This window comes from Grus americana, chromosome 11 (genome assembly GCF_028858705.1).
Source record: "Grus americana isolate bGruAme1 chromosome 11, bGruAme1.mat, whole genome shotgun sequence".
Classification (NCBI taxonomy): Eukaryota; Metazoa; Chordata; class Aves; order Gruiformes; family Gruidae; genus Grus; species Grus americana.
This window is the reverse complement of record NC_072862.1, coordinates 20,814,436-20,839,625: the sequence shown is the minus strand read 5'-3', so window position 1 is coordinate 20,839,625 and position 25,190 is coordinate 20,814,436. Positions and strand designations below refer to the sequence as shown.

The window sequence follows — 25,190 nt, the reverse complement described above, 5'->3', positions numbered from 1 at the left end:
ATTACATTATAATAAAGCATATGGTGGTGAGAGCTGGCAAGTAGCACTTCCTTTCCTGTACTGTTTCAGCTCAAAATCTATATGCCAAAACTAGTCTCCTTGCAGATTGTTCTTGACAATCCTTTGCAGAAGCTGCTGACTTTTAAAACTTCCTGCTGTGCTGTATCTAAATATACTTCTTGCTGAAATCTGCAGTTTGTGGCACCTGAAAAACAATTAAAAGGACAGCCCAAAGGGGTTACTTTTGAATAATTAACTAGGAACAACTTCACTGGCTCCTCGGAGAAAGAAAACCCTTTGACAACACATGAGAGAAAGGCTTTGAACTGTGATTTGCAAAAAGGAACTTAGTCTTTTTGAATGCACTCTCTCAAGCGCGCAGTGAAAGATCTTTTGCTAGTCACAAGACAGCTACATACTGCATAATCTACTGAGCCAGTATCTTCCTCCAATAACTACCTTCCACTGATCCTCATAAAGTGTTTTCAAATGTTTCTTCCGAGGCTTTATATTATTTATGTAATAATAATATTTCAACTGTAAGTAAATACTTGCATGTAAAACAAACTGCAGACAGATGTTAAAAAAATAGTTGTTACAACTACCAAATTAAAATAGGTTTCTAGGTCAAAGTACAGCTGTATTATTAAGGCTTAAAAATACCAACCCAAAAGCTAGTATTGACCTAATACTGAATTTGGATTACAAAAGGAATTTTCAGAATTACTTCACTGGAAAATAATTGAATAATAAAATGGGTTAAGAAGGAAGAAAGATAAAACTGTGGGCATAACTTAAAGAGGTGTTTCAACTTTTAAAATTAGTTTAGGAAATTATAATGCTTCCATTTTTACCGTAACACTAAGCTTCATTTTTCTCATTGCCCCTTTTGATGTGAAAAGAGAGGACCTGGCAAGAAGATCCACGTAGTCTTTCCAAATTAAAATGTTAGGATTTCTTATATTACCTGAAGTCTTCATTTGTTTTATGTTATTCTCCTATGTTCTACAGATTGAACTACTCCTTTAGAATAATGATGATTGTAAATACACCAATTTTATTAAGATAAAAAAAATGAACTTTACTAGAATATTATATCCATATCAAATGTTCCATTTCAACTCCATTTACAATAGACAGAGGAAAATAAATTTTCAAAATTAAATTGTGAAAATTTTTCACTCTATACTTTATTGACTCAAAAAAGAGAAAATGGACCAGGTTATGCAGGAATTTTCTCTATGTATTTAAACATTATATATGTAAAATTTAAAATAACCGAGAAGGATGAATGCTGTTCAAACCATGTGATATTTTTATTTTTTAATTCCTAATATCTTAAAAAGGAGAACTACTAAAAAATTGTAGGACTATCAAATTCAGAGATATTCCCTCGTTACATAATTTGAGTCAATGGTTTAATGGAAGACATCTAAAGCAAGATTAAAACATACTAACTATATAATCAAATGTATCAGCTTTTTGAAGATACAGGTTTATTCAACTGACTTCAAGCTAAATCAAGACAGATTTAGAAATGACTGTTTGTCTCAGAGAAAAACTTAAAAATGCAAGTAGTGAGTTCTTTTTAGCCAAGGATTAGGAATCTAAAACTTTGCTTGACTGAATAAAGTTTTCAATTATAAAACAGGAAACAGTTCCAAAAGATGAGTTGAAAATAAGAAAGCAGTAATACTAGGCATCACCTGTTCTAGTTTTCATTTATGATTTCCCTGGGATCCTGCTAACTACAGCAGTTCAATAGCAGCACAGTTTTTTCTGTCTTTCATAGCATGACCACTTCCACAGATCCTTCACCCCAGCTAGAATCCTGATTCTGGTTGCCAAACACCAGAAACGAATTCCCTTTATCTTCTCTTTTGTTCTTTACTATTTGTTGTAAGAGTACGTCTTGTTTTCTAGCTGTATCACCTCTGCATAACTACATCAGAATGCACATCCCTGCATTAGAATGCAATAGAAACTTTGAGAAAGCTTGGCTGGAAATAGGCTGGTTTTGATATGCAAAGATTCTCTTACAGAGGGTTTTTTTTTCCTCTTCTTGTTTAGAAAGCTTACTCAAGAATCCTGTCTGACTCTTCTCCTCCCAGACAATACTGTGGAACTGTCCTTTGGTTTTATTGAACTTCTGCTCGCATTATGCTTTCAATGCTATCTCAGTACATAGCATGCTGCTGGCTTTCCAGGCAGACCACAACTGGCGTATGACTAGGGTAATACTAATTAACCAACGTCCAAACGTTTTATTAGAATTCTTGAAACATCTTTTTGTAGATTACAACAAAGAAAAACAAAACAGCATCCTAAAGATAAATTTCACTACAAATACCTGGCATCAGCTCTATACTGTTAAAATGTTATGAATTTACTTTCCTAAGGTCTTTATTTAGGAAGAAAAAATATTCTTTTTATCTTGTGCAGATTCTGATCTTTGCTACCCTTGAGGATACATCTAGAATAAAATTATTGACTTGTCTGATGAGGAAGAGCACAATTTGTCCTCAGACTGTTAAGAATTTCAAGTAGGTTTTCATGTTAATGATTAACAAGTTACCTCTGTTTTATACAGAGCACAGAAAGCAACATGCTTTCTGATAATATACATGTGATTTTACAACTCAGAATCATCACTGCAAGGTACAATGCCGTTGAAATTCTCTTAAATTAAAAGTCAAAAGTCAGTTTGAATTGGGGTCAGCATAAGGGATTGTAAAAAGAACAGTTAACAACTTAGAGCTGGTTGCATAATCATTTTGGCATCAGAAGGAACAGACTGTGTTAACCTTACGTACTGTTCTGGTCTCATTCACTGGATTTAAAGCCCAACATTTACAAGTTAAAGGTTTCATGGGGTTTTTTTTATTCTTATGCACACCGCTGAGTAGACTAATACAGGTGTTCCCATTCACTTATATTATGCCTGTTCATCAGAAAGTAAAATTTATCTTCTTTTTACTTTCAGAGGATTAAAATTTTTTATACACTAAACTAATACAGATCTCTTCCTTTACTTAATTTCAAGCTCAAGCAAAGCATTTAAATTCCAAACAACTAGATGTCCACATCCTTTAAGGATGGCGAGCTTCTAAATTCCCGACTTTGATCAGTTTGCTCCATAATGCACCATTTTTTGGGTCCCACTATTACACATTCATCATTTCAAAGCCCTATGGTACCTACATTTGGAATATGGCTCTATACCAGGCAACAAAAAATGTTTGGGAGTCCTTTAATAGATGCTGTACATGCTTTGGTAACAAAGACTGGCCATATTTTCTAAATATAATAGGATTTGTGTTTCTCAAGCTATATAACGGTGCTACACAGTGCTGTACAGAAGCCAGCAAACTACCGTAGTGTGGCATGCAATGTGTCTTGAGGAATGCTAATACAGCTCGTCTACAATAAAAAAAGTTATAGGCTTAAACAATTTGATTGTGAAAGGTTTCTGACAGAGAGGAGACTTGGGGGAAAAAAGACAACATTCACCTCTAATGGTGGCATGTATTTTGGGCTCGGAGATTATCAACAGCCTGTTTTGTAGGAAGAACCACCAGATAGGAAGAATCAAACAGAAGGTAATAGGAGAAGGGAAATGTGGTTTTAGTAAATTCTCCCTTTATTACCACATCTCTGCCTTTTTCTTTAAACGCTTCCTAGATGATATAGACAGTTAAATACCTCCAACAGACAGGGCATCGAGTGTTTGTATCCAAAATCAGTGGAAGGAACGAGATTTAAGAGAAAAAAATGGTTTTACACAGATGTGTATTGGTAATCAAGTATGCCAGCAGTATTCCCTAGCATAAAATAGGACTAAACCAATAGAAAACATAGAGAGGGAAATAATAAATGGATCACATAAATAAATAAATATATATCTGAAATATCACCATTCCTGCCCTGAATTGATGTGTATCCCATATTTCTATTCTGGAAAGACTGGAAAAAGGGATACAACAAGTAAATCCTTTTGCTTCCCATTATCCGCAAAATTCTAATACCCATTTCTTGGAAAAAGGTGTACCAAGTAAGTCACCTCAAGTTCTCACTATTTAGGCACCAGCAGCCACCATCATAAGCCTATCATAGAATCCTAGACTGGTTTGGGTTGGAAGGGACCTCGAAGCCCATCTAGTTCCACCCCCCTGCCATGGGCAGGGACACCCTCCACCAGCCCAGGTTGCCCAAAGCCCCATCCAGCCTGGCCTTGAACACTGCCAGGGAGCCAGGGGCAGCCACAGCTGCTCTGGGCAACCTGTGCCAGGGCCTCACCACCTCACAGGGAAGAATTTCTTCCTAACATCTAATCTCAGTCTCCCCTCCTTCAATTTAAAGCCATTACCCCTTGTCCCGTCACTACTTGCCCTTGTAAAAATAAAGGCGACTTATTCCAAATCCTGACTGACAGGCACTGATTTGATAGCCAGCCTGATACGCATCCCAGATCTAGACAACCTAAACTGAAAGCACTTGAAACATGTTTCAGCACTCACAAGAGAGAGAAAATCTGAAGACTAAAATCAGAAATGTAAACAACAATGTTGTTTAATAGTAAAGTTATACATTTCTAAGTTGTTAGTTAATACTAGTGGTAGCAAGGCTGCCTTCCCAGTGAACCAGCTACTGTACAGCCCCTTCGTCGCCACATGTTGAATGCAGGCAGCAGTCTCACATCGCTCAGACCTCTATGCTACAGTAAAATTACAGTAATAAAGTACATTTATATTGCATGTCAGGCCTGAGTCAGGACCCCAGCTCGCTGGCAGGTGAAACTGTTAACACCATCAGATAACCTTCGTGTCTCTCATGGTTAGAGACTGACCAGGACATCCTGCTGAGCCCAGTTACACTGGCTCGGCAAGAAATGAGTAGCAATGGAGCAGCAGTGTAACAGACTGCCCTGTCACTGATGAGATGTGCACCCTTCAGCTGACACGGAGGAGGCTCCTCAGGTGAGTGACGGCACTCTCATCGGCACTGCTCCCCAGCACAGGCCCCAATCTTGTTATTTAACAACCATTTAACTGTCAGATCTGCCCAGACTTCCTAGGAAATTGGTAACGGGAATTCTTGACTCATTACTGTATAGGGTGTAAGAAACAATATATTTGTACAGTAGCCAGAGGGATGGAATTATTTAGGTACAACTGGCATAATTAGATCTACCACAACAGTTGAAGGATATTCAAATCCAGGCTTCCTGTACCAGATTAGCTCTGATGCAGGGTAATTATTTAATTTTTAGGAGGATAGTTATTTAATTATTTTTTTTAATTATCTGAAGACAGACCTGAAAATGATGCAACAATCTAATTAATGCAATGCTGTGGTACCATGTAATTCTCATTACTAGCACTTGACATGGATACAAGTTTATTCAGATATTATATAAAACCAGCGTATTTCAACATCTCTTGTTGCCTCAAATAATAGCAAGGCAATAATCATATAAAAAGGGGCCAGCTGTAATTATGTAATGTTATCAGTGCAACATTTCCTATCAACATGGCAAAGTTAAGAGAGCAGCAGTGATGTGGCTCAGTGAATATGGACTCATGCTTGTTTCAGCTCACATAACAGGAACAAGGAAAAAATGATACTATCCATAAATTCCCCCAAGAGTGATTATGAAAGAAGATTAAATCATGCATGAAGAACAGACTGAAAGGCTGGTGTGACAGTCTCTACTCCCTCTCTCATTGGCTGTTACCTATTTTTACATTCAAAGAGAGCTAATACTTTGCCCTTAATTTTAATAGCAAATAATTAAATTACCCTTTCAGTTTGAAGGACAAATTTACCTTTGATTCATTTGAATAAAAAAGGGATAAGGCCAAAAAATACTACCAGAAACATGGAAATTGTTTCTTCTCACTAGTTAAAGGTAAAAAGGTGGATATGTCAGTTCTGCATACATTTTTCACAGACTTACAGAGTAGTCGGTCTCTTGGGAGCCCATCTAAGCTCAGTGCCCCTGCCGAAGCAGGTCCCACTAGAGCAGGTCACTCAGGGTTTTGAATACCTCCAGGGAGAGAGGTTCCACAATCTCTCTGGGCAACCTGTGCCAATGTTTGGCCACCCTCACAATAAAATGTGTTTTCTTAGGTTTAAATGGAATTTCCTGTGTTTCCATTTGCTGTCATGGCCTTTTTGCCTTTCACTGGGCACCACTGAGAAGAGTCTGGCTCTATCTTCTATACTCCCTCCCATCAGGTACTTACACACATTGATAAGGTCCTTCTCTTCTCCAGGCGGAACAGTCCCAGTTTTCTCAAACTCCAACTTGCATGTCAGGCACTCAGCCTCATCATCCAGATCATTAATGATGTAAAACCAGTATTGCCCTCCGTTACTGATCACTGGGAAACACCATCAGTGATCACCTTCCAGCTGGACTTTGTTGTCAGCACCTCGCGAGAGCAGCAGTTCAGCCAGGTTTCAGTCTACCTTGCTGTCCACTTTTCTAGGCCATACTTAATCCGGTTTTCAATTAAAGTTAAATCAGGTTAAAAATACAGACAAAATATTTATATTGCCTGTGCACAAATTTTCAGACATGCAAAATGTTGACACATATGAGCAATTTAAACTATTCATATGAGAATATTACTCCTAGATATAAAGAACTTGTTAGAACTAATTAGAACTAATCTTTCCTTTAGCTTCCCAACCAGAGAAAGTCGGGTAACTATAGAAGCAGCAATATTTGAGGTAGTTAACAAAGCTAAATTTAACTACATTTATCTATGTCATTAACTTAATTGAGCCCAGAGCAAGGATTTCTGATTTCAAATTAGAGAAAATACTGATAACTTTTTAAAATTAATAATACCTTTTCATAAAGTCCTGCACATGTAACTGAACAATACTTATTCCAAGGAACCAAACTTTGACATGTATGTTATATTTATACATTACAGCTCATTAGCGTCTCCGTAATCAAAAGATGACGATGTGCCACATGAGTTATTCCTTTTCATCTACCAATCCATTTTGGTTCTCTAATTTGAACTTTGTAATAAATAGTATACATTTCAAGATTAAAATAATGAAAATAGAAGATTGGATGTATTTTAATTTAAAAAATAAAAATAATTTGTAAAAATCTCTCAATTCCAAATGACAACGATTCATGGCTGAATTTAAACAGAGGTGCATTAATACACCACATTACCGTGCAAAGAATGAACTCTGCCTTGTTATGACACTACTGATTAATCATGCTTCTGATTAGGATACTCTAGCCTTAGTGTTTCCAGATTAGATTAAACCGAATTTTACAGACACAGATTTTTCTCCACATTTTCCCCAGAAGAGTCTTGGTATACTTATTATACTAGATGATGTTAATTAATCGTATGTAGAGGCTTTCCTACTGTTCTTGATCAAAATCATTCATATATTCCATTATAACGTATCATTTAATGACAATTTGGCTCTCAGATTTTTAAAACGATGTATTTAATTTCCAAATTTGGACACTAAAAATCTCCACTCTCATCCTTTTGTACAGGCCCGTTCCCTGGGAACTGGCAATTGTTAGATTTATACTAGTGCCATTCCAGCTTTGTTTAAGTGCAACAAGAACTGTTGACAAGTAACCTATATAATCAAAATAATTAGACACAACAATTGTTATTAACTTACTTTAATTAACAACCAATTTACTTTAAATATAGTCTAAGTACGAGGTTGCAGTTAAAGCTAGCTATAAAGAAAGAAAAAGAGCATGTTTCTCCCCCATTACCAATATGGTTAGAACACGGACCAGGGTGACCAATGTGTCATTTCTAAACCAAATTGATTAAAATTAAGAACAGATTAACAGATTTTATAACTTTCTGATAATTTGTTCCACATATTTGGCAAAAGCTTGCTATATTTTCATGAATGACGAATGAGCTGAACATTTTTCTTTAATTGCAAATAGAAATTGCACTTCATTGCAGAATTGTAATTGGTGCCTCCATAATGACCACCCAAACATCTGCTACCTTGGTTTAGATCTATTAAACTGAGGTTTTACTGCATGCTAATATTAGACTGTCTTCATTAGTGTTGCAGACACAGAAAACAGAGACAGGAGACAAACTGCATAACGTTGAGCTGATCAGGTAGTGAAAATACAATTTCAAGGCAACGTCTGCAGTTTAAAAAGTATATTTCCAAATTAGAACGAATGCTAGGGATTTACATGGTTTTGCCAACATTAAATGCATTAATGCATCTGTTTTAGGGCTGAAACCTCATCTTTTCAATTTGAGGAAGCAGATACATTTTCTTTAGTTATAGCACTTATTTATTGAGCAATTGTACATTTGGAAAATGTCCTTTGAGTCACTCTAATACAGCTTATAGTAATCTGTCAACAATTTTCCCCCTAACACCTCAAGACTTCTTCTCATCAAGGTTGCCTATGAAAAACCTTATTCAATGTTTCTGAACATGTCATTATTGAAATTCTAGTTACATAATCTTCCTCGCTTTTCATTAACTAGTTAACTCTCCATCAAAATTAAGCATGGTTTTTAAAAACACTTCCTCTAGTAGCCTGAAGTGTTCTCATGCATGCTTTCTACTAGCCATTGTACATGAATTTTAGCCACAAAGTTGTGGAGTGCACACCATCTCTTCCACGTTACCTAACTACACCAACTCTCATTTAATTTGCATAACTTTCTCTATGCTTTTTACTAATTAGAACTGGAAATCTTGTAGTGCACTGTAGACACTAAATCATCATTTTAGGCTAAAAACCACAAAACCCCAAAAAACTAGTGCCACTATCTGAAAAAAGTGTACTGATAATGATCATATTGTACGAGAATTTTATCATCACATTAACTAGCAGAAAATGCACGGCCTTTACATATGCACATCCAAATCCTGAATTTCAACAAAAGCAATAGTATTTATAGGTAGTTTACCTGTGCATACAGTCTTCATTTGCATAAAACTTCCCAATACTTTGGATTTTCTACTTTTCTACTAAATGTATCTCAGAGGAAAATTAAATTTCTAGAAAAACCACAGCAAAAATCAGTCTTAATATACACTGCCTTTCTGGTTGTAGCACGATTACAAACAATTTGTATAGTTTAAGGAGCTAAATTTAGCAAGTGCAAAGCAAAGCTAGCCACATGAAATGTAAAATGAAGGTTTTTTTTTTTCACTTGACTCAAGCTACTGATTATAGCCCATCATAATTATAGATCTCCTCTGTTCATAGTACTCATTTCCAGAGTAAGGAAAAGGGTTCTTCAAGCATCCATTTCTAAATGAATATAAAAACACTAACAGCGGCTAGTTCACTTATCATACAAAATGTACTCCTCTTTAAATCTATACTAGCATGTATCAGCTGAAGTTATTTTTAAATTGCTTTTGGGGTTGTTTGGTGGGTTTTTAGTTAGGGGTTGTTTTTTTGGGAGGCAAATGCATGAGCTCAAGTGTACATAATATGTTAGAGCAATGCTTATCTAATATTTTCTCAGAGGGATTTTTTTTGCGTGATTGGTGGGGTAATGTTTGAGATGCATTATAAATTCAGTCCTCTGGCCAGTCCCTCTCCTTGTCAGGATACTAAGAATGATGCCTTTGCTGGGCAGAATAGCAGACTGTGAGACTGCAGCCAATTTTTATCTGATTATTCATTCAGACGGAAACAGACAGCAATGACGGAGAGGTTGAACATCCTGTCCTTCTTCATAGGAAAATTCTCCTAGTAAAACTTGTCTCTCACCTCTTCCAAATCTATAGTCCCTAGCAAACCAGCACTGAGCACTGTCAACCCTTCTTCTCTGGAGTGAAGTGTAAGGTAAACTTAATTCTCTGCTCACTTGAATAAGTGGAAACCACAGAAAAGTAACAATGGCATAAGCAATATGCAGTGGAACTTTCTAACATGCTCAATAATTTCATTCAGTATTCTGAAGAGTGAGCTACATCTACTGCCCAATACTCATTCATCATGTCAGATGGAGGAGATGTGCCAGTGTCTCCATGAGGCCTTGCCAGTAGCCAGCCAAGCTCTTTTGCTGTGTGTGTTTGCACTGACGCACGTGAGACAGGTTTGTAGATTAAAGTTGTCCAAAATTTGTAAAACTGTCTTCTAGAAGCTTAATTTTTCCATGCAAGGTGTCTGTCATTTCTTCAATGATGCTAAACATGCTAAATGATGCTAAACCAGTATCATTTTCACTACATTAAAATACTCTAGCAATCTTTCCTTTGAAAACATTCCGTTTCCTCTGCCAGACTCCAGCTGGGAAAAGAATTTTATGTAACGGATGCCTTCTGCTCATCAAAGTCATGTGCCCCTGAAAAATCTGATCCATCAAAGTCATATGCCTTTGAGAAGTCAGTGCCCCTTGCAGTTTGCTCAGAATCTGCGGTTACAATTCTTCAGAATCCCATCCATTCTAGGGATTTTTCTGGCTTATCTGGCACCATCTCTAAAAGCAGAAAGGCCATCATCTTTGGACACCTTCCCACGCTCACTTGTAAGTAACACAGAAATATGATTGATTGGAATGCAGAGGAGCCAAGAGCTTCACACACAGGAAGAGAAAACGGGAAGCTTGAAAGAAAAATTAGTAGTGGAGGCTACCTGCAGAAGAAAGCAGGAACTAGAATTTGAAGGATAGATTTTTTTTTTTTTTTTTAATTACTGTATATATAAAACCAACTTTCAAGGACTAGCTGTGACTCAAAAGAAAAAATAATATTTTGCTTACATTAACAGAAATAAAATAAATCTAAGTGTGATTTCGTTCACAAAGAATAGCAATGCCAAGTCAATTTAAAGTCTTTTTCAAGTCTGTAAAGTCCAGCACATTTATTGCTCTCAAATTCGCAAGATGTTTTCTGTCACATATTTTATTGTTGCTCTGTTGTATTTCAGGCATTGTACTGGTTGAGGACTTTTTGGGTTGGTTTAGGTTTTCTCCCCAGAAGAACAACCTACATTGGAGTTCGTAGAGTAAAAAGAAAACTTACTAAAAACTATGTAATATATAATATATATATGATATATTTACGTAACATATATCTGAAAGAAAATTAATGTCATATTTCATTATGAGGTGATTCACTCACTGTATTGTTTTCTAGTAAGTCTGTGTATCACTGATTATAAAACCACTACCATTTTCTGTAAAATTGGTATTAAATTATTGCATTTGAAATTATCTTCCTGTTCCTGATGAGAGAGAACACAAAGAAAACCTACATTAAAACAGATGTCCCTGAAAGTAAGTGGTTTACACCCACGCATGAAAAAACAAAAACTCCCATCAGGAAAACATGCTCCTTGATAATATCCCCTACAAAGCGTTAACACTAAATTTGAACCAGCATATCAATCAGCTCCAAAGTGTGATGACTTTATCTCAGTTGGGTATCATAGGCATGAAAAGTAGTACATATTAAAATCATTCATTGTGCCAACACACTTTATTAAAAAAAAAAAATCCTAAAAATGATCAGACAACAATAAGCAATATTTATATATCTAGATGAAAACACTCTGAAATACCTTGCAGGAAACAGGACTTTTAAAGCCTGCATTCATCAACATGCGTATTTGGAAATAGCTGGCAGTTATCCCTACGAGTGAATCATCTTATGCCAGCACAAGCTGAGTGGAAAATAAGAACATGAAAGTATGATAAATAACATAAAAGAAAATCCTATGCAAGGTAATAGGAAAAACAGTTGTTGCAGCATAGCAAGTTAAAAAAAAAAAATCTAATTTACTCATTTTCATACAAGCAAGTAGGGGGAAAAAAACCAACTAATGTGGTAAGTGATATTATGGTAACAAAAAGCTTCCAAGTGACTGTCAGTCCAGTTTATAATCTTGCAGTGATTATTTATTCCAACAGGAATAAATGGAATCTGCAGTTACCAAACTGTGAAGGCAAAGAAGGCCAGCATGAAGGAGGTTATTACTACCTTGGTCACATGAAAAAAGAAAATAAAGAAATATAATTTAACTTGATCATGAACTTTTAGCTAGTATGGGAATAATTTGTCATGCCACATTCTACAGTGCAGGATTATTTTATTTATCCATCTTCTCTTCCTCTGTTCATTTGTTGCTGAGGCAGGACTGGCACCCCTTCCTTTGACAGAAGGGGAGACTAGGAACTAAGGAAAGGAGTTGTCAGGAGCTACAGTCCTCCCCGTGGCCAAGGTCATTAACCATTACTGTTTACTGCATAACGAGAAGTTCAGTGAAAGAACTAGCTCTATCTGAGCGCATTGCTCTTACCTTGTCTACCCATAACATTTCTGTCGTATTGTGGGGAAACCTGCCTTGCCTCTGACGAAAACATGCAACCTTCCGGAAACTCTAACAGTGTCAAAGGCAGATTTACAGGATGGCTCTGCTCTGATCTCTGCTCCCTAATCCCTCTTTGCTTAGGTAAATCCATCCCACAGACAACTGCCAAGAAGCTTTCTGGGCAGCTGATCCCATTCCACTTTATTAAAAAAAAAAAAAAAAAAAGCTTTTTGCTAGCAAGACAAAGCCCCTGTACCCCTAGAGCAGAAAGCGCACGACTGGGATAACAACATGTCCTGTGCTTTACACATTCAAGTAGTCTTTCCTAAACACAGTTATTTAAATTATTAACTCAGTAGCTAATTTAGTGAGGAAAAGCTATATTTGTACCTCTTATATAAAACTTCAATGGCAAATGATGTGTGAAGATCATTGCTCTCTGCTAATTACCATTCCTAGAAGCAGAGATAATTAACTACATGATCCATTATCTCTAATAATTATTATTTACACAGTAAATAATATGCACGCTATAGGTTGGATTTTTCCTGCCTAGCTTGTTCTGAGAAAATGCTTACCAAGGACTTGATAAAAAAGGTTTAAAGAAAATATTGTTGGGGATTATTTTTTTGTGATGATTGTCTTGCTTTTATATAGAAAGATACTTTGGCCTGTGTTGTCTGGTCCCATCTATAATGTATATTTACATTATACAGTTGTATTGCACCCTGGGAACAAAATACGGAAATTGAGACAAAGATAGAAATTTACCTATAATGGTAATAATTTTGCCTATGAAGTAAAAGCTCTTACAAAATAGACAGATTTTTAGAAATCACTTCAATCGAATTTCAATCAAATAAAATTTTTATTTTTGAATGGATCAAATGCACCATTTAGCTGGAGACTCAGAAATGCTCCAGACAATATTTGAATGCCATCACCCGAGCACTTCAAAAACAAGAGCATATACAATTTTCACAAATTTCCACTAACAAACTAACGTGCTGAAAGCAGCCAATAAAGACTGACAGGACTATCCTGCGGTTACCTGACTCATAGGACAGCCTTGCTGACCTGAATCCAACCCTTCTGAGCTGGAAGATGCCACCTTGAAACTCATGCAGTGATTTTCTGCATAGCAGATTTTCCTCCGTGTTTCTCCTCCTGTTGCATATTTAGTAATTCATTGTACCCCTAAGACTGCAGAACCCAAACTGTTAACACCTGGAGCAGAGCTTCATGAGTTCATACAAATCTACTTGTTCTTTTTTAGACAGTGAAAAAATTAGTATCTTTGAATTTCTACACCAGTGCATCAATCTGCCAGCTGAGGATTCTCCCCTCAGTACCTTTTTCTGTGACATGTTCTGGAGGGGTTGAAGTCCACTAGAAGTAGAGGATTTTACCATTCCGCAGTGGCAGTGCAGGAAGACGATTCAAGCCTGCCGCTCCTTCCTTTTGCCACCCTCATCCAAAGCCAGGTCACACTGACAACAAGCCAGTCCAGCATCATTCCATGGGCTAAGTTGCAAAACCTCACTTTTCTCACTGTTTACTGATTTCCAGGATTATTACGTAAGGACAAAACCTTCCACAGATCTATCCTTACATAAAATGGCTGTCAGATAGCACTCCTCCTCCTCCCCATCCTTCTCAACCTTAAAACAGAAGTTACTGAAATCTTAGCACATTATCTAAGGGTGGAATTTATTTTTGAGCATTGCCTGGAGGAAAGAAAGCAGAGGTAAGGAAACCATTACAAAGCATGGTCTCTGCTGAGATAGTCACCAAAATTCACTCAAACCCTTCCACTCCAAAATTACCAGTGCAAACCTCCCTGTGGACAACGCCTGCAACTGTACGTGGAGAAAGCGTCACGCATCATGCAGTAAACCAGGGAAAGCTGCACAGTCGTCAAGGGCGAGCAGACCGTGAAGAACATGTGCACGCTCTGCTGCTGCCAGGTTATAACCATCTTTCTTCCTCACATTCCAGTTCTACCTTTGTCCCCTGAATGTGCCCCCGAGAACTGACATTCTGCTTTCTGGAGTTCTCATTCCTTCTTCCACTGCCTCTTTTTCCCCAAAGCTGAGCAGCTTTCTTATAGGCAAGTCAGCCTTGACCGACAACCGACTGTCTGATAAATGACTGATCTTTTTCATAGACTTCAAGTCCACGACTGGAGCTGCCAGTTATCTTTGTGGCTTCACATTAATGGTGGGGAACTACAGAAGGAATAAAACAGAATTTAGGCCAGGCCATTTTCTTAGGTTGTCATTTAATGTTACCATAAATGAAAGCTTTCCTCAATCTATCCTTATTAATGTTTTTTCCCCCTACTTCTGTCCCCATTCCTGTCCTCGTTTTTTGTGTATATGTTTCTGTTGGGGTTTTTTGTTTTTTGTTTTTTGTTTTTTTTTAAAGTATCTGTTTTAACTTGGAACACTGTTAGCAGCAACGGGTGAACTTACCTGGATAAAAGAAAAGATGACCTGAACCTTCATGTACAGTAAAAACAAATGGTAATTTTGGCTGTATTTGAACACAAGAAACAAAGAGCTTGAGAATAGCTTTTAAGAAAACCATACCTGTGAGTAAAAATATCTTTCCAATTTCAAATACCAAAATAGCTAAAAATGTAGTTTGGAAGATAAAAGCTATTTTCTCATGGTTCTCCTTTGAATAGAGAGGAGCATTCTAGCGACGTCCAGTAGCAATTTCCTTTAGCGTGACTGCCCTTGGCAGACAGCTACGATAAAGTACAGGCCCTTTTGCTGTTGCCTCAGGAAATATAAATTCTGATGCTTTTCTGTTGATAGGTATGGCATAATCTGATCTACTGGGTTTTGAGCTTTGTATAAGAAATGAAATAAACAATCTTTCCTTAACAGTTAGGGTCCATTCCATTTTGAAAACAAGACTTCATATAAATACAGACACATATAAATACATGTATATAGACAGATAAAATAAAAGGTCTGTGCTCTGTCAGACAAGAGTGAGCGAGCTGCAAGCAACTACTGTTAAAAAGATAGGACATTTCAATCCTCTTTTCCATCACTGATAACTTTATACATTAATGTGGGGAAATGTATGGAAAAAATCCATAAATCAACCTACTACTTCTCAAGTTTTTAAATGATTCAGTAGGAAACTTCCAAATATCCATATTCCCCAAAACAACTATAAAGCTGCTTTCAGGAAAGCCTTACTATATTGAAAGTCGTGAAATTATGAAAGGTAAAATGAAATGACAGTAAATTTCTGTTAGCTAAAGAATATGTGTGTGTGTGTATGTGCGTATTATTCTTGAGACAACTTTTTCATCCAATTAAAAAATAGACAAGATTAATTTAAGTATTTGATAAATGAAATCCAGTCTTTAAATTTGATTTTTAAAAAAAATCTGGAAGAAAGAAGTGTATTTTGTACTTTGCACACCTTTGTAAAGAACATTTCTGACAGGAACATGGCGTCTCCCAACAACCCAGATACCTGTACTTCTCTTGGATACAAATATATTCCTCGCAAATAAAAAGAACCCTTCACCTGGCTACTACATCCATGTTCTCAATACCCACTGTAGATTTTAATCTATATTTGCAAAGCAGCTATTTTGCTAAAAATCCTATTTTCCATTTACTTTTACCGTTTCACTTTTGAGAATGTAATTTCTTCTTATGGTTCTCATATATTACAGGTTACCTACGTGCTCTGCCAGCCTCCCCACCCCTTTCCTCCAAGAAAGTATGAAGAGCATTCATTCCAGTATTCTGCATCAGACAATCAGTCAAAAGAACTATTTATTCATAGCAATAGAATTCTGTGCCAAAATCTCTTGAACTGCTTTCAGTATAAAGTTAGAAATTTTGTTCCACTTATTTTAGTAAGATCTTTCTTTATACCTTCAGGAAACAGTAATTACACAAAGCAAGAAGGTAAATTAACACCTTCCTTTCTGTCCTAGTAAATCTTAACAGCTGAGTCTGTGTTGCAGCTCCATCCTACCGCTGTGTGGCACGTACCCCTGCAGCCAGCCTGCGTCTTCAGTGTCATTCTCCCAGAAAAATCTCCGCTCAGGGAAGCTGGTGGGGAATCCCTGTTCCTCCCTGCTGGGGTTACGTGGGGCCCTCAGCCATCCCTGCAGGTCTGTCTGCACGCACAGCGCAGACCCTCATCTAGGGCTGCGGTTAGAATTTGGGTGCTGGCACCAACCTTGGCAACTTCAGTATTTTCATAGACAGATGTTATATGCAGCTGTGTCATATGCAGCTGTGCTTCTGCCATATGATAAACAGGAAACATTACTGTCTCTGTTCTGGCTGAAATCAAGTTGTCTACATTCTTTTTTTTTTTTTTTGCTTCATTTGCTCCTTTTGGTTTTATCCGGTAGAGGTGGTCACATCCACTACTTGACTAATATTAACTAACATATAGACTAACATATGTTTACTTCATTTCCTAAGTTGGCAGAAGCTGTAGAGGGGAGTGAATGTTTTGCACTTTTCTGTGACATCTCTGTCTTTTTTCTGTTGAGATACTCAGTTAAAGGATGCCGCTACACTGTGCCACATACTGTGCAAATGCAGTAAATGATACTCCAGATCATCAGAACTGAAAGCAGTCCCCCGATGCAGATCCAGATATTCACCTAACATCGGCATAAGTAGCTTTTTTGCTCCCTAGGCACCTATCAAGTACCAAATGAAACGCCTGTGTTAGATCCTAACAATAATGGGTTCAGCTGGGTCTTTTCCACTGGTGCTGAAAATCACTCAACTAAATACTAATTGTGATCTCCTCTTAATAAGAACACATTATACCCATCCAGAAAGCATGTCATCTATGCCCTCTGACAGTTTTCAGGCAATTAGAAGAAGAAGAAATACTTTTCTAATTAAAACTGAATTTATGCAAGCAAGAGCCCAATAGAAGAGTTCAAATCACTAGTTTTGTATTTGGAGTCTCTATTTCATAATTGCTCCATGATATTCAAGATCAATGTAGTTCTGCTCTGAGTGCAATCCAAGTATTCCCAAAATGCAAATTTTGGTTTCAGAGTAAGAGATGCTTTACAGTCCTCATCACGGCTCACATGCAAAAAATGTATGAAATCTAATTTTTACTTCCATGTGGGAAAGCTATCTAAAACATGAGTACTGGAAATGAAAGGTTTTCTGGAGAACAGCTTCACATTAACAGCATAAAAGCAGCATTAAAGTTGCTCTGAAGCTAATGGAATGCAAAATCAGCTCACCCGGTTACTTAATCCTTGGAAAGCATTAAAAAGAACTATATTTAATGATACTATTGTTCAGCTGGAATAATTTGTGTTTAATTTCTCAGGGAAATTCAAATCTTTTATCCCAAGCAGTGATATTATTTTCTTTTTATATTTTTATCAGCGGTTCAATTGCCCCTTAATCAAAAGACAATGCAAGAGGGAATATTTCTCATTCAGCAGAGCATCTTGACTAATTTTATGGTCCCATATGTGATCACGCTGAACAGAAGTTCATCCAAAGCGCAATTTACAGCATATGCATAACTAGATAACTAAAAATAGAATACGTAAAATTCAGTCTTAGCAACATAACACTTAGGTGCCCTTTGGGTTTGAGCTGATATTCACAATTTGATTAAATATGCTTTAAGAATGAGTGCATAAGTATGCATTCATTATTAGCAGCTAGAAAAATAATTCTATACACTTCATCCTGGAAACAACTGCCTTACGTATTTTTTATTGTATTTATTTATGACTTACAATGAATGAGGGCTATGGGACAATACCTTGTAGCTTAAACTTTAGCTTAAGCTTGTTATAAACAATGAATGAAATTAACTCCGCTGACATTGGAGTTATTCTCGTGGGGTCCATACTGCAAGGCTTGATCTTATGATGCCGTTATAATAGCTAAAAAAATCACTATTAATTTTACACAGAGAAGTTCAGTTGGTTGCCTGATATGCATCCAGAACAAAGGTGATTTCCAGAGGATTTCACCCATTTATCAATTTTACAGAGACTCAGTCTCTGTGCAAAGCTGAAAAAGAACTGAAATAGTGAAATATTTATTCTTTTTAATAGGCACACATAACTAATTTCAACGAGAAGCAATGAAGTCAAGCCAGAGTAAAAAAATAATAAGAATTATATTGAGACCAAAGTGAAATTTTAAAACTATTATTGACCTGAAATTTTTCAGTCAAATGAAACTATTACAACAAGAGAAAGATAAACATTAAACTTAATATTACAGATGCCTTCCCATGCCTCAGCAACCTAAAACTATTCTGAGATTCAGAGAGGACAAACTGGTATGGAAGGTGAACAGAAACACTTTGTTATGGTGCTTGGCCTCAAGCATTCAAAATGAACAGCAAAATATAAAACAAATGAAGCAGAGCTGACATTGAGTCTTGCTCTGCCAGTTACACCTGACTTAACTACCAGCCAATCTGCCTGCCCTCTGCCTTGTTGTTTCTTAGGGATGAGGAAAATTCTGCCAACATTGCTAACATTCTCCCAAAGCCCTCCCAAAGTCATCAGCTAGGACTGATGCATTACCACTGTAGCAGTTATACAAACGCAAATTGAAATAGCTACCTATTATCCTTCACCTCAATCTGTCCGTATTACCTTGTCTTAATCCCAGGCTGTGTGTTGAGGATGAGTTTGATTCTATTTCTCTTTCTATAGAAGTACCTAACCTTACTCGGGCTGTAACAGTATTCACATAACTAAGATGTATGTTCCTCTCCCCAACAATCAAACGTCATACTGATTTGCGAAAGCACGATTTACCCAGCAATAATATTCTTGTTAATTTACAAATACGCAAATTAGATTCCAAAAAGCCACTGCCATAAAATACCCACACTGAGCTATTACACAGCATTTACACTGAACCACCTGAGAAGGGAAGGCGCATCCTTCATTTCACCTAACCTGGTTGATTTTGACCTGGACGGACCATAGGAAAATGACAGAATAAAATCCAGGATTCAGTTGGGAACTTGGACGTTCACAGCTGAAACTGGTGCGTCGCAGAGTGAGCTCTGCTTTGCCCGAGTATCCGACTCCAAAGTCGGAAGGGCTAGCTCCAACCTCGGCCAACCTCTAGCTGGCTGTGTCTGTACAGTGCTGGCTGCTTTCAGCTGGAAGGTGGCAACTAACAGTATCTTTCTGAGCTGACGGAGGAGGCTTTGTCTGATCCCCTGTCCACTCTTGACATAGGAAGTGGCTCAGGCTGCCTCAGGGGCTGGTTCTCCCCACGTTTCCCTTTCCAGAGAGCTTTCAGCGAGAACAGAAGAGCGAGTGCATCACAGCACAGATGACTGTCTGAAGGGTGCATAAGCTGTGGCTTGGCTTCAGACACTGACCCTGGATCCTCAGGAGCATTTGTCTCAAAACCACCTTCGCCACAAACACACTTTGCCTATCTGCATCAGGTTTCTCTAACCGTTCTTCTTCCAAGTGTTGATTATTACTAATATCCAGATACTTACATAGCAAGAATTAAAGGAAATCTATGCTCCAGCACTCAGTAGTAGTTCACCAATTGTTTTCTGTGATTGTATTTTAAAAGACTAATAAAACAAACATGAAGTGCATGCAAGATTATTATACAGCTCAGCACAGAGCTATAAAAAGGACAATACATAAATTCATAAACTAAAAAAACGTATTTGTTCTGCAATATTAAGATTAAGCTTGACCTTTCAAAGAACGAATCTATTGGAATTGCAAAAGTTTTTGGCCTCCTAATGAGCTCTGTACAGAAGAATCTAATGCCACAAGCAAACATGATATTTCCATTTTGCCCTTCTTTACAGACTGAATAAAATACTTCTGGATGTAATTCACTTGAAACTAGAACAAATAAAGATCATTAACCTCACTGATTTAACCAATCCAATTTGTCCTATTTGAGAATTAATTGAAAATTCTTAGACGCACCAAAATAATTTTACAACTAGTTTTCACTGAGACTTCACGTGTGCATTAGCAATTTTACCTGCACCGAAACTGGGCCATCCCAAGCTAACAGCAGCAGCAGATACAGGTTTTACAGCGCCTGTTCTCAGTTTGAGGACCTCAGCAGTACTTAATGCTTCATAATTAACAACAGGACGTTAAGGAATTAACAATGCTTAAAAAAAAAATTACAACTCCTCCCACTATGTTGCATTTTATTGACAGAAAAAGCCTACTTACCAGAATTTTTGTAGTATAAGCACTGTTGATAGCAATTGCATTAACCAGCAAATCAAGAGTTTTGGCGGGTACAGAATCTGGGTCCGGGATCTCTTTGTAGTGGACATCACCAACATAGGCTTGGACGACTGTCATCCGGTTGGTGGTTAGCGTCCCTGTTTTGTCGGAGCAGATGGCTGTAGCATTACCCATAGTTTCACAAGCATCTAAGTGGCGGACCAGATTGTTGTCCTTCATCATTTTCTGAGAAAAAGCAAAATAAAAAACCTTCAAGATTTGCTTTGATAGATTTTGAACATCAGCTATAAAAAGCAAAAAAGCACGCATTTAGGCTTGCTCATGAGAACATAATGCTCACTAAACAAGAACTTTGATCGCGGCCAATAACCCAAGCCCAAGTTACAGATAGCCAAGCAGTGACTATCCCTGAAATAATTTCGCCTTTGATAAACTGACATAGTTCCATCATTTTTTGCAGTGTATATATACATTTTAAGGAATAGCTAGAACAGCAAAGATTAGCTAAGAAACTGAAGATAACAGGATTTTTTAAACAGTATCATTACAGCAAATATCAGACTCATTTGTAATACTACTTCCAATGCCAGGATGTTAACTTGCAGCGCACGGAGGGACTATACATCCCACATCGCCCCCCCCGCCCCCTGCCACGTCCACAAAAAACCACCATTGTCGAGTACTCCATTCCACAGTGCATATTTTCCACAAGATGCACAGTCATCCTGGAAATACATGTTATTCTTGCTTATATGTTTTCGATATTAACAAAATTCTGCGCCCAATCACCTGACCCTCACTGTCAGGGCACAGTATCGCCGTCGTGCACAACACTGGATTGCAGTTTGATACTGCAAATGCAGATACACACGTATGTGCTGCGGCTGGCGGGTGGAGGACAGGAGGAGAATGGGAAGATATTTGGAAAGCAGCTACAGTCTTTATTAACAAAATCCCATGCTCAAGATGACCTCTTTTTTCTCAAATAATAATGATGTTTGGCTACATATAAATCAAGCTATTCCTTCCTAATGTTCATATGTTAATTTGTTTACATACTAAATGGCAATAAACTTTACAAAACCTTCATCTAAGACTCCCAGAATGTTTAAATAAGGCCCATCTGACTAAATTGCTAAAACAACCTCAGAAAACTCTTAGGTAGATAATGGAGTAATCCACAAGTCCAGGATTTTAATCCTCTTTAATTTCCTAATAGAATCATTTACATTGGCTACAAAGAACTGCAACTGCATTTAAGAAAAGTACGTGGAAGCTCCAGTGAAACTAATTTCTTTGAAAAGTGTTCCTGAAGACTTCAAATCCTTGTCAAAACTTTGGACTATTGCACAAGAAAATCTGAACACAAAGTTATTCTCCATCAAAAGACTGGACTATTCTCATAGTAAATTCTGCTCGATAAATTCCTAGTAACCTTGCAGACTAAGTAGGTATTTCTACTGTTTGATATTCCTGCACTGTGTAGTTTTAAAGATATGTATTAGAATACATATGCATTTGCATTTTTGTCAGAAATACTTTCAATATCAAGCAAAGGTTCACTTTAAAGAAATTTCACTCATTAATATTTTCAGCACATTAAGTTACAGGCCAGTTTTCCTCACAGCCGATAAAATCTGAAGACTAACTCACTAGTAAACTCCACTGAACAGCATTTTTCTCCCGTAATTATTTTTAGTGTTTCTTACCTTGACAGAGTAAGCCAGAGAAATAGTGACAGCCAGTGGAAGTCCCTCAGGAACAGCAACCACAAGTACAGTAACACCAATAATGAAGAATTTAACAAAATACTGAACATAGACAGGAGTGCACTCAGGCAACCACTGCTTCTTGTTGACCACAAACGTGTCAATGGCAAAATATAGTACCAAAATTATTACAGTGATGGCAGACATCACCAAACCTGAAAACAGAAATAGTCAATTACTATAAAACAAACCACAATTAAAACCATGTGCAATTAGAAATCTACATTTGAATTTGATATGAAATTATTTTCTTATTCTATATGACATTTTTCACCAATACCAATAATGATGACAACGATAAACTTTACAATGTAGAAAAACAGCCATACATTCCAGTGAATAAGGAAACACTGAATTCTGCAGAACAGCTGAATCATACTGCATTAATTTTTAAGCACCATCTTAGTGCTGCCTTTAAAACCTCTCAGTCAGTCTAGTTCAACAGGAGTTCTGCTGTTGCTTAAGCTAAATTTTTTCAGTTTAGTACATTACTTTGCCTGGTACAATATTTATCTGTCCTTTTAACCTCCACTTTTTACAAATTACTAGTCTACCCATATTCAAACACTCATTTTTCTTTTAAATAAGCTTATCTTAAAAGGCTTGAGAAAAGGAGTCTCCTGTAGTTTATGTTGCTGTATAAAATATTGCAGAAAAGCCCTACGGATGTGTCTGGCTGAATACAATGAGACAATACTGTAAAATCGTCCACAGAACAGTTTTTTCTTGAAAATGGGATAAATACTAGTGTTTCCAAGGTTTCCCTTTTCAAAGAGACCTGCGCAAACAGAGCCTATTTTTATGAGGAGAGGCTCAAAAGAGGTACAACACTGACAGTATAGCACGAGACGCGCTAATAAATATTTCACCGAATTCGCAAAAGATCCCAGGGACTTAGTACGCTCTCCCAGTGCCACAGACCTTGCTAAGATAGCACTCCTCCTCCACAATTCTGTTCCTGGATTTGAGTATACGAATAAAAACTCCAACAGAACATCTAGTCTGCCTTGCTATGATTACTGCTCTTTGGCAGGTTTCTATGAAGCAGTTAAGCCTGCATTTCAGAATAAATTAATTTCTCCCTAATGAGATCATACAGTAGAAGGAGAATGCTGTGAATTTCATGTCTTGACTGAAGTTAAAAAAAAAAAAAGCTAAGCTGAAGGATCCTAAGTTTGACAGAAAACAGATGAGTCAGGGAGATTGCCAAATGCCAGAGGATAAAGGAAAATCCATTAAACTATTGTACAGGCAAATACTCATGACAATGCAAGACATCCCCACAGACTGCCCAATGACAAAGAAAAAAAACCAAACGAGGCAATGATTAAATAATTTAATTCATATTATGTGCCACATTGTGGTTAGAAATCCCTATGCAGTTACTTTAAAAGTGATAGTCACGTCTGTCGAAATACCAGAGCGCGCAATAATCAGAAGGCAACGTAGAAAGGTACTTAATCTGAGAAATTCACGATCGTGAGGCACGAAGCTTTTTTATATCAGTGCATACCGTTGTACGACTAGCAACAAAGCGGAGACCCTTGACGAGCATGAAACTGGGGAAAGCATGAAAATTAGATATTAAAGAGGTGATAAGCATAGATTCCAAGTCATGCACTGTTCAGGCAAAGAGCCAGAAGTGGCATCAGGGGTTTATGTGGCCAGTGAAGTGTAATGAACTTGAAAAGGAATGAGAAGAAATAGCAGGGGTACAACTCAGATTGGTAAAGAAGGAGAAAGGAGATTGAACAGAGGTAAAGTTAGGAAGCTGTTGTAAGGCCTCAGCCAAGGATCTGGATAGAGATCAAGATCTCTTTAATACCACTAGAAAAATTAACCTAATGAACATTAAGTCATTATGAAAGATTTTCACTTTCTACCTACACGTTGGTGAAGAAGTGCTACTTCTAACAGTAGGGACTAGATGGTACTGGGTGCAAGAGTCAACACGTGTCATGTTTGGGTAGAAGGCAGGACCGGGGGTGTTAGGAGAGAACGGAATGATTTCAGAATCCGTAAGAGGGAAATGCTGTGCCAGTGGTATTTTGAGATGGTATTAGAGATTCTGAAACTGTGTACTCAGAAGTTCTAAGGGAAGAGGAAATTAAATATGTAATTACTGCACTAGGGAATATTGACTATGAGAAAAGCTACATTTCATTTTGATTCAAATATTCATTACAATCCAAGTTGCCCAAAGCTTCCAGTTTCTTGACAGTCAAAGCTAAGTTTCAGAAGAATGAAAGATCTTCAATACCACATACTATCCTTAGAACAGTATTCTGATGACCTGTTTCTAACTACTGCAGTAAAAAAGGCCTATCCCTTTTAGGAATAAGTTACTCTAAACCCCTTTGTTGCTAGTATAACACACTACTATTCAGTCGGTTACCCAGTCATACCTGCTTTGCCTATCTGGACGGCCAGCTTGGTGAGCTTTCCCTGAAGAACAGATTTTTCTTTCTTGTGCATGTTGGATTTCTTCTTGTCTTTGTCATCTCCCTCTCCCCCTTCTGCACTCTTCAGCGGCTGCATCTCCATGGCAGCAGCCCCGTCCTGCTGCTTGGCTAATAACGCAGAACAAAACTGTTACTCCAAAACTGTTCTTCATTCTTTTTATCTTAGTGTTGACACTTACTGAGTTCAACCAGCAACACCCGTGGCAGGGGCTGGTTGCAACACAGATGACCGTAACTACGCACAGAGTTGCACTCACTCCCATGGCAGACAGATGGGACCCGTGGGGGTTCCGCAGGGCACAAACGCGCAAGCACACCCATGTGCACTCCATACATATGGGGATATGTCCTGCGCCATTTGTCAAGTACCACGAAACCCGTCAATTTTTATTTATTTATTTATATTT

At 37.4% G+C, this 25,190-nt stretch overlaps 1 protein-coding gene across 26 annotated transcripts in view; it reads right to left on the bottom strand.

The window, feature by feature from the left end:
* The window catches only part of ATP2B2 (ATPase plasma membrane Ca2+ transporting 2), a 427,949-nt gene that overhangs the window by 59,622 nt on the left and 343,137 nt on the right, over nt 1-25,190 (bottom strand). For all 26 annotated transcript variants that reach the window (XM_054838316.1, XM_054838328.1, XM_054838305.1 and 23 more), the window contains 3 exons: nt 24,727-24,891; nt 22,262-22,476; nt 20,535-20,777 (listed from right to left, as the gene is read on the bottom strand). In XM_054838316.1, coding sequence (XP_054694291.1) covers nt 20,535-20,777; nt 22,262-22,476; nt 24,727-24,891 — 623 coding nt within the window. The remainder of the gene's footprint in view (nt 1-20,534; nt 20,778-22,261; nt 22,477-24,726; nt 24,892-25,190) is intronic.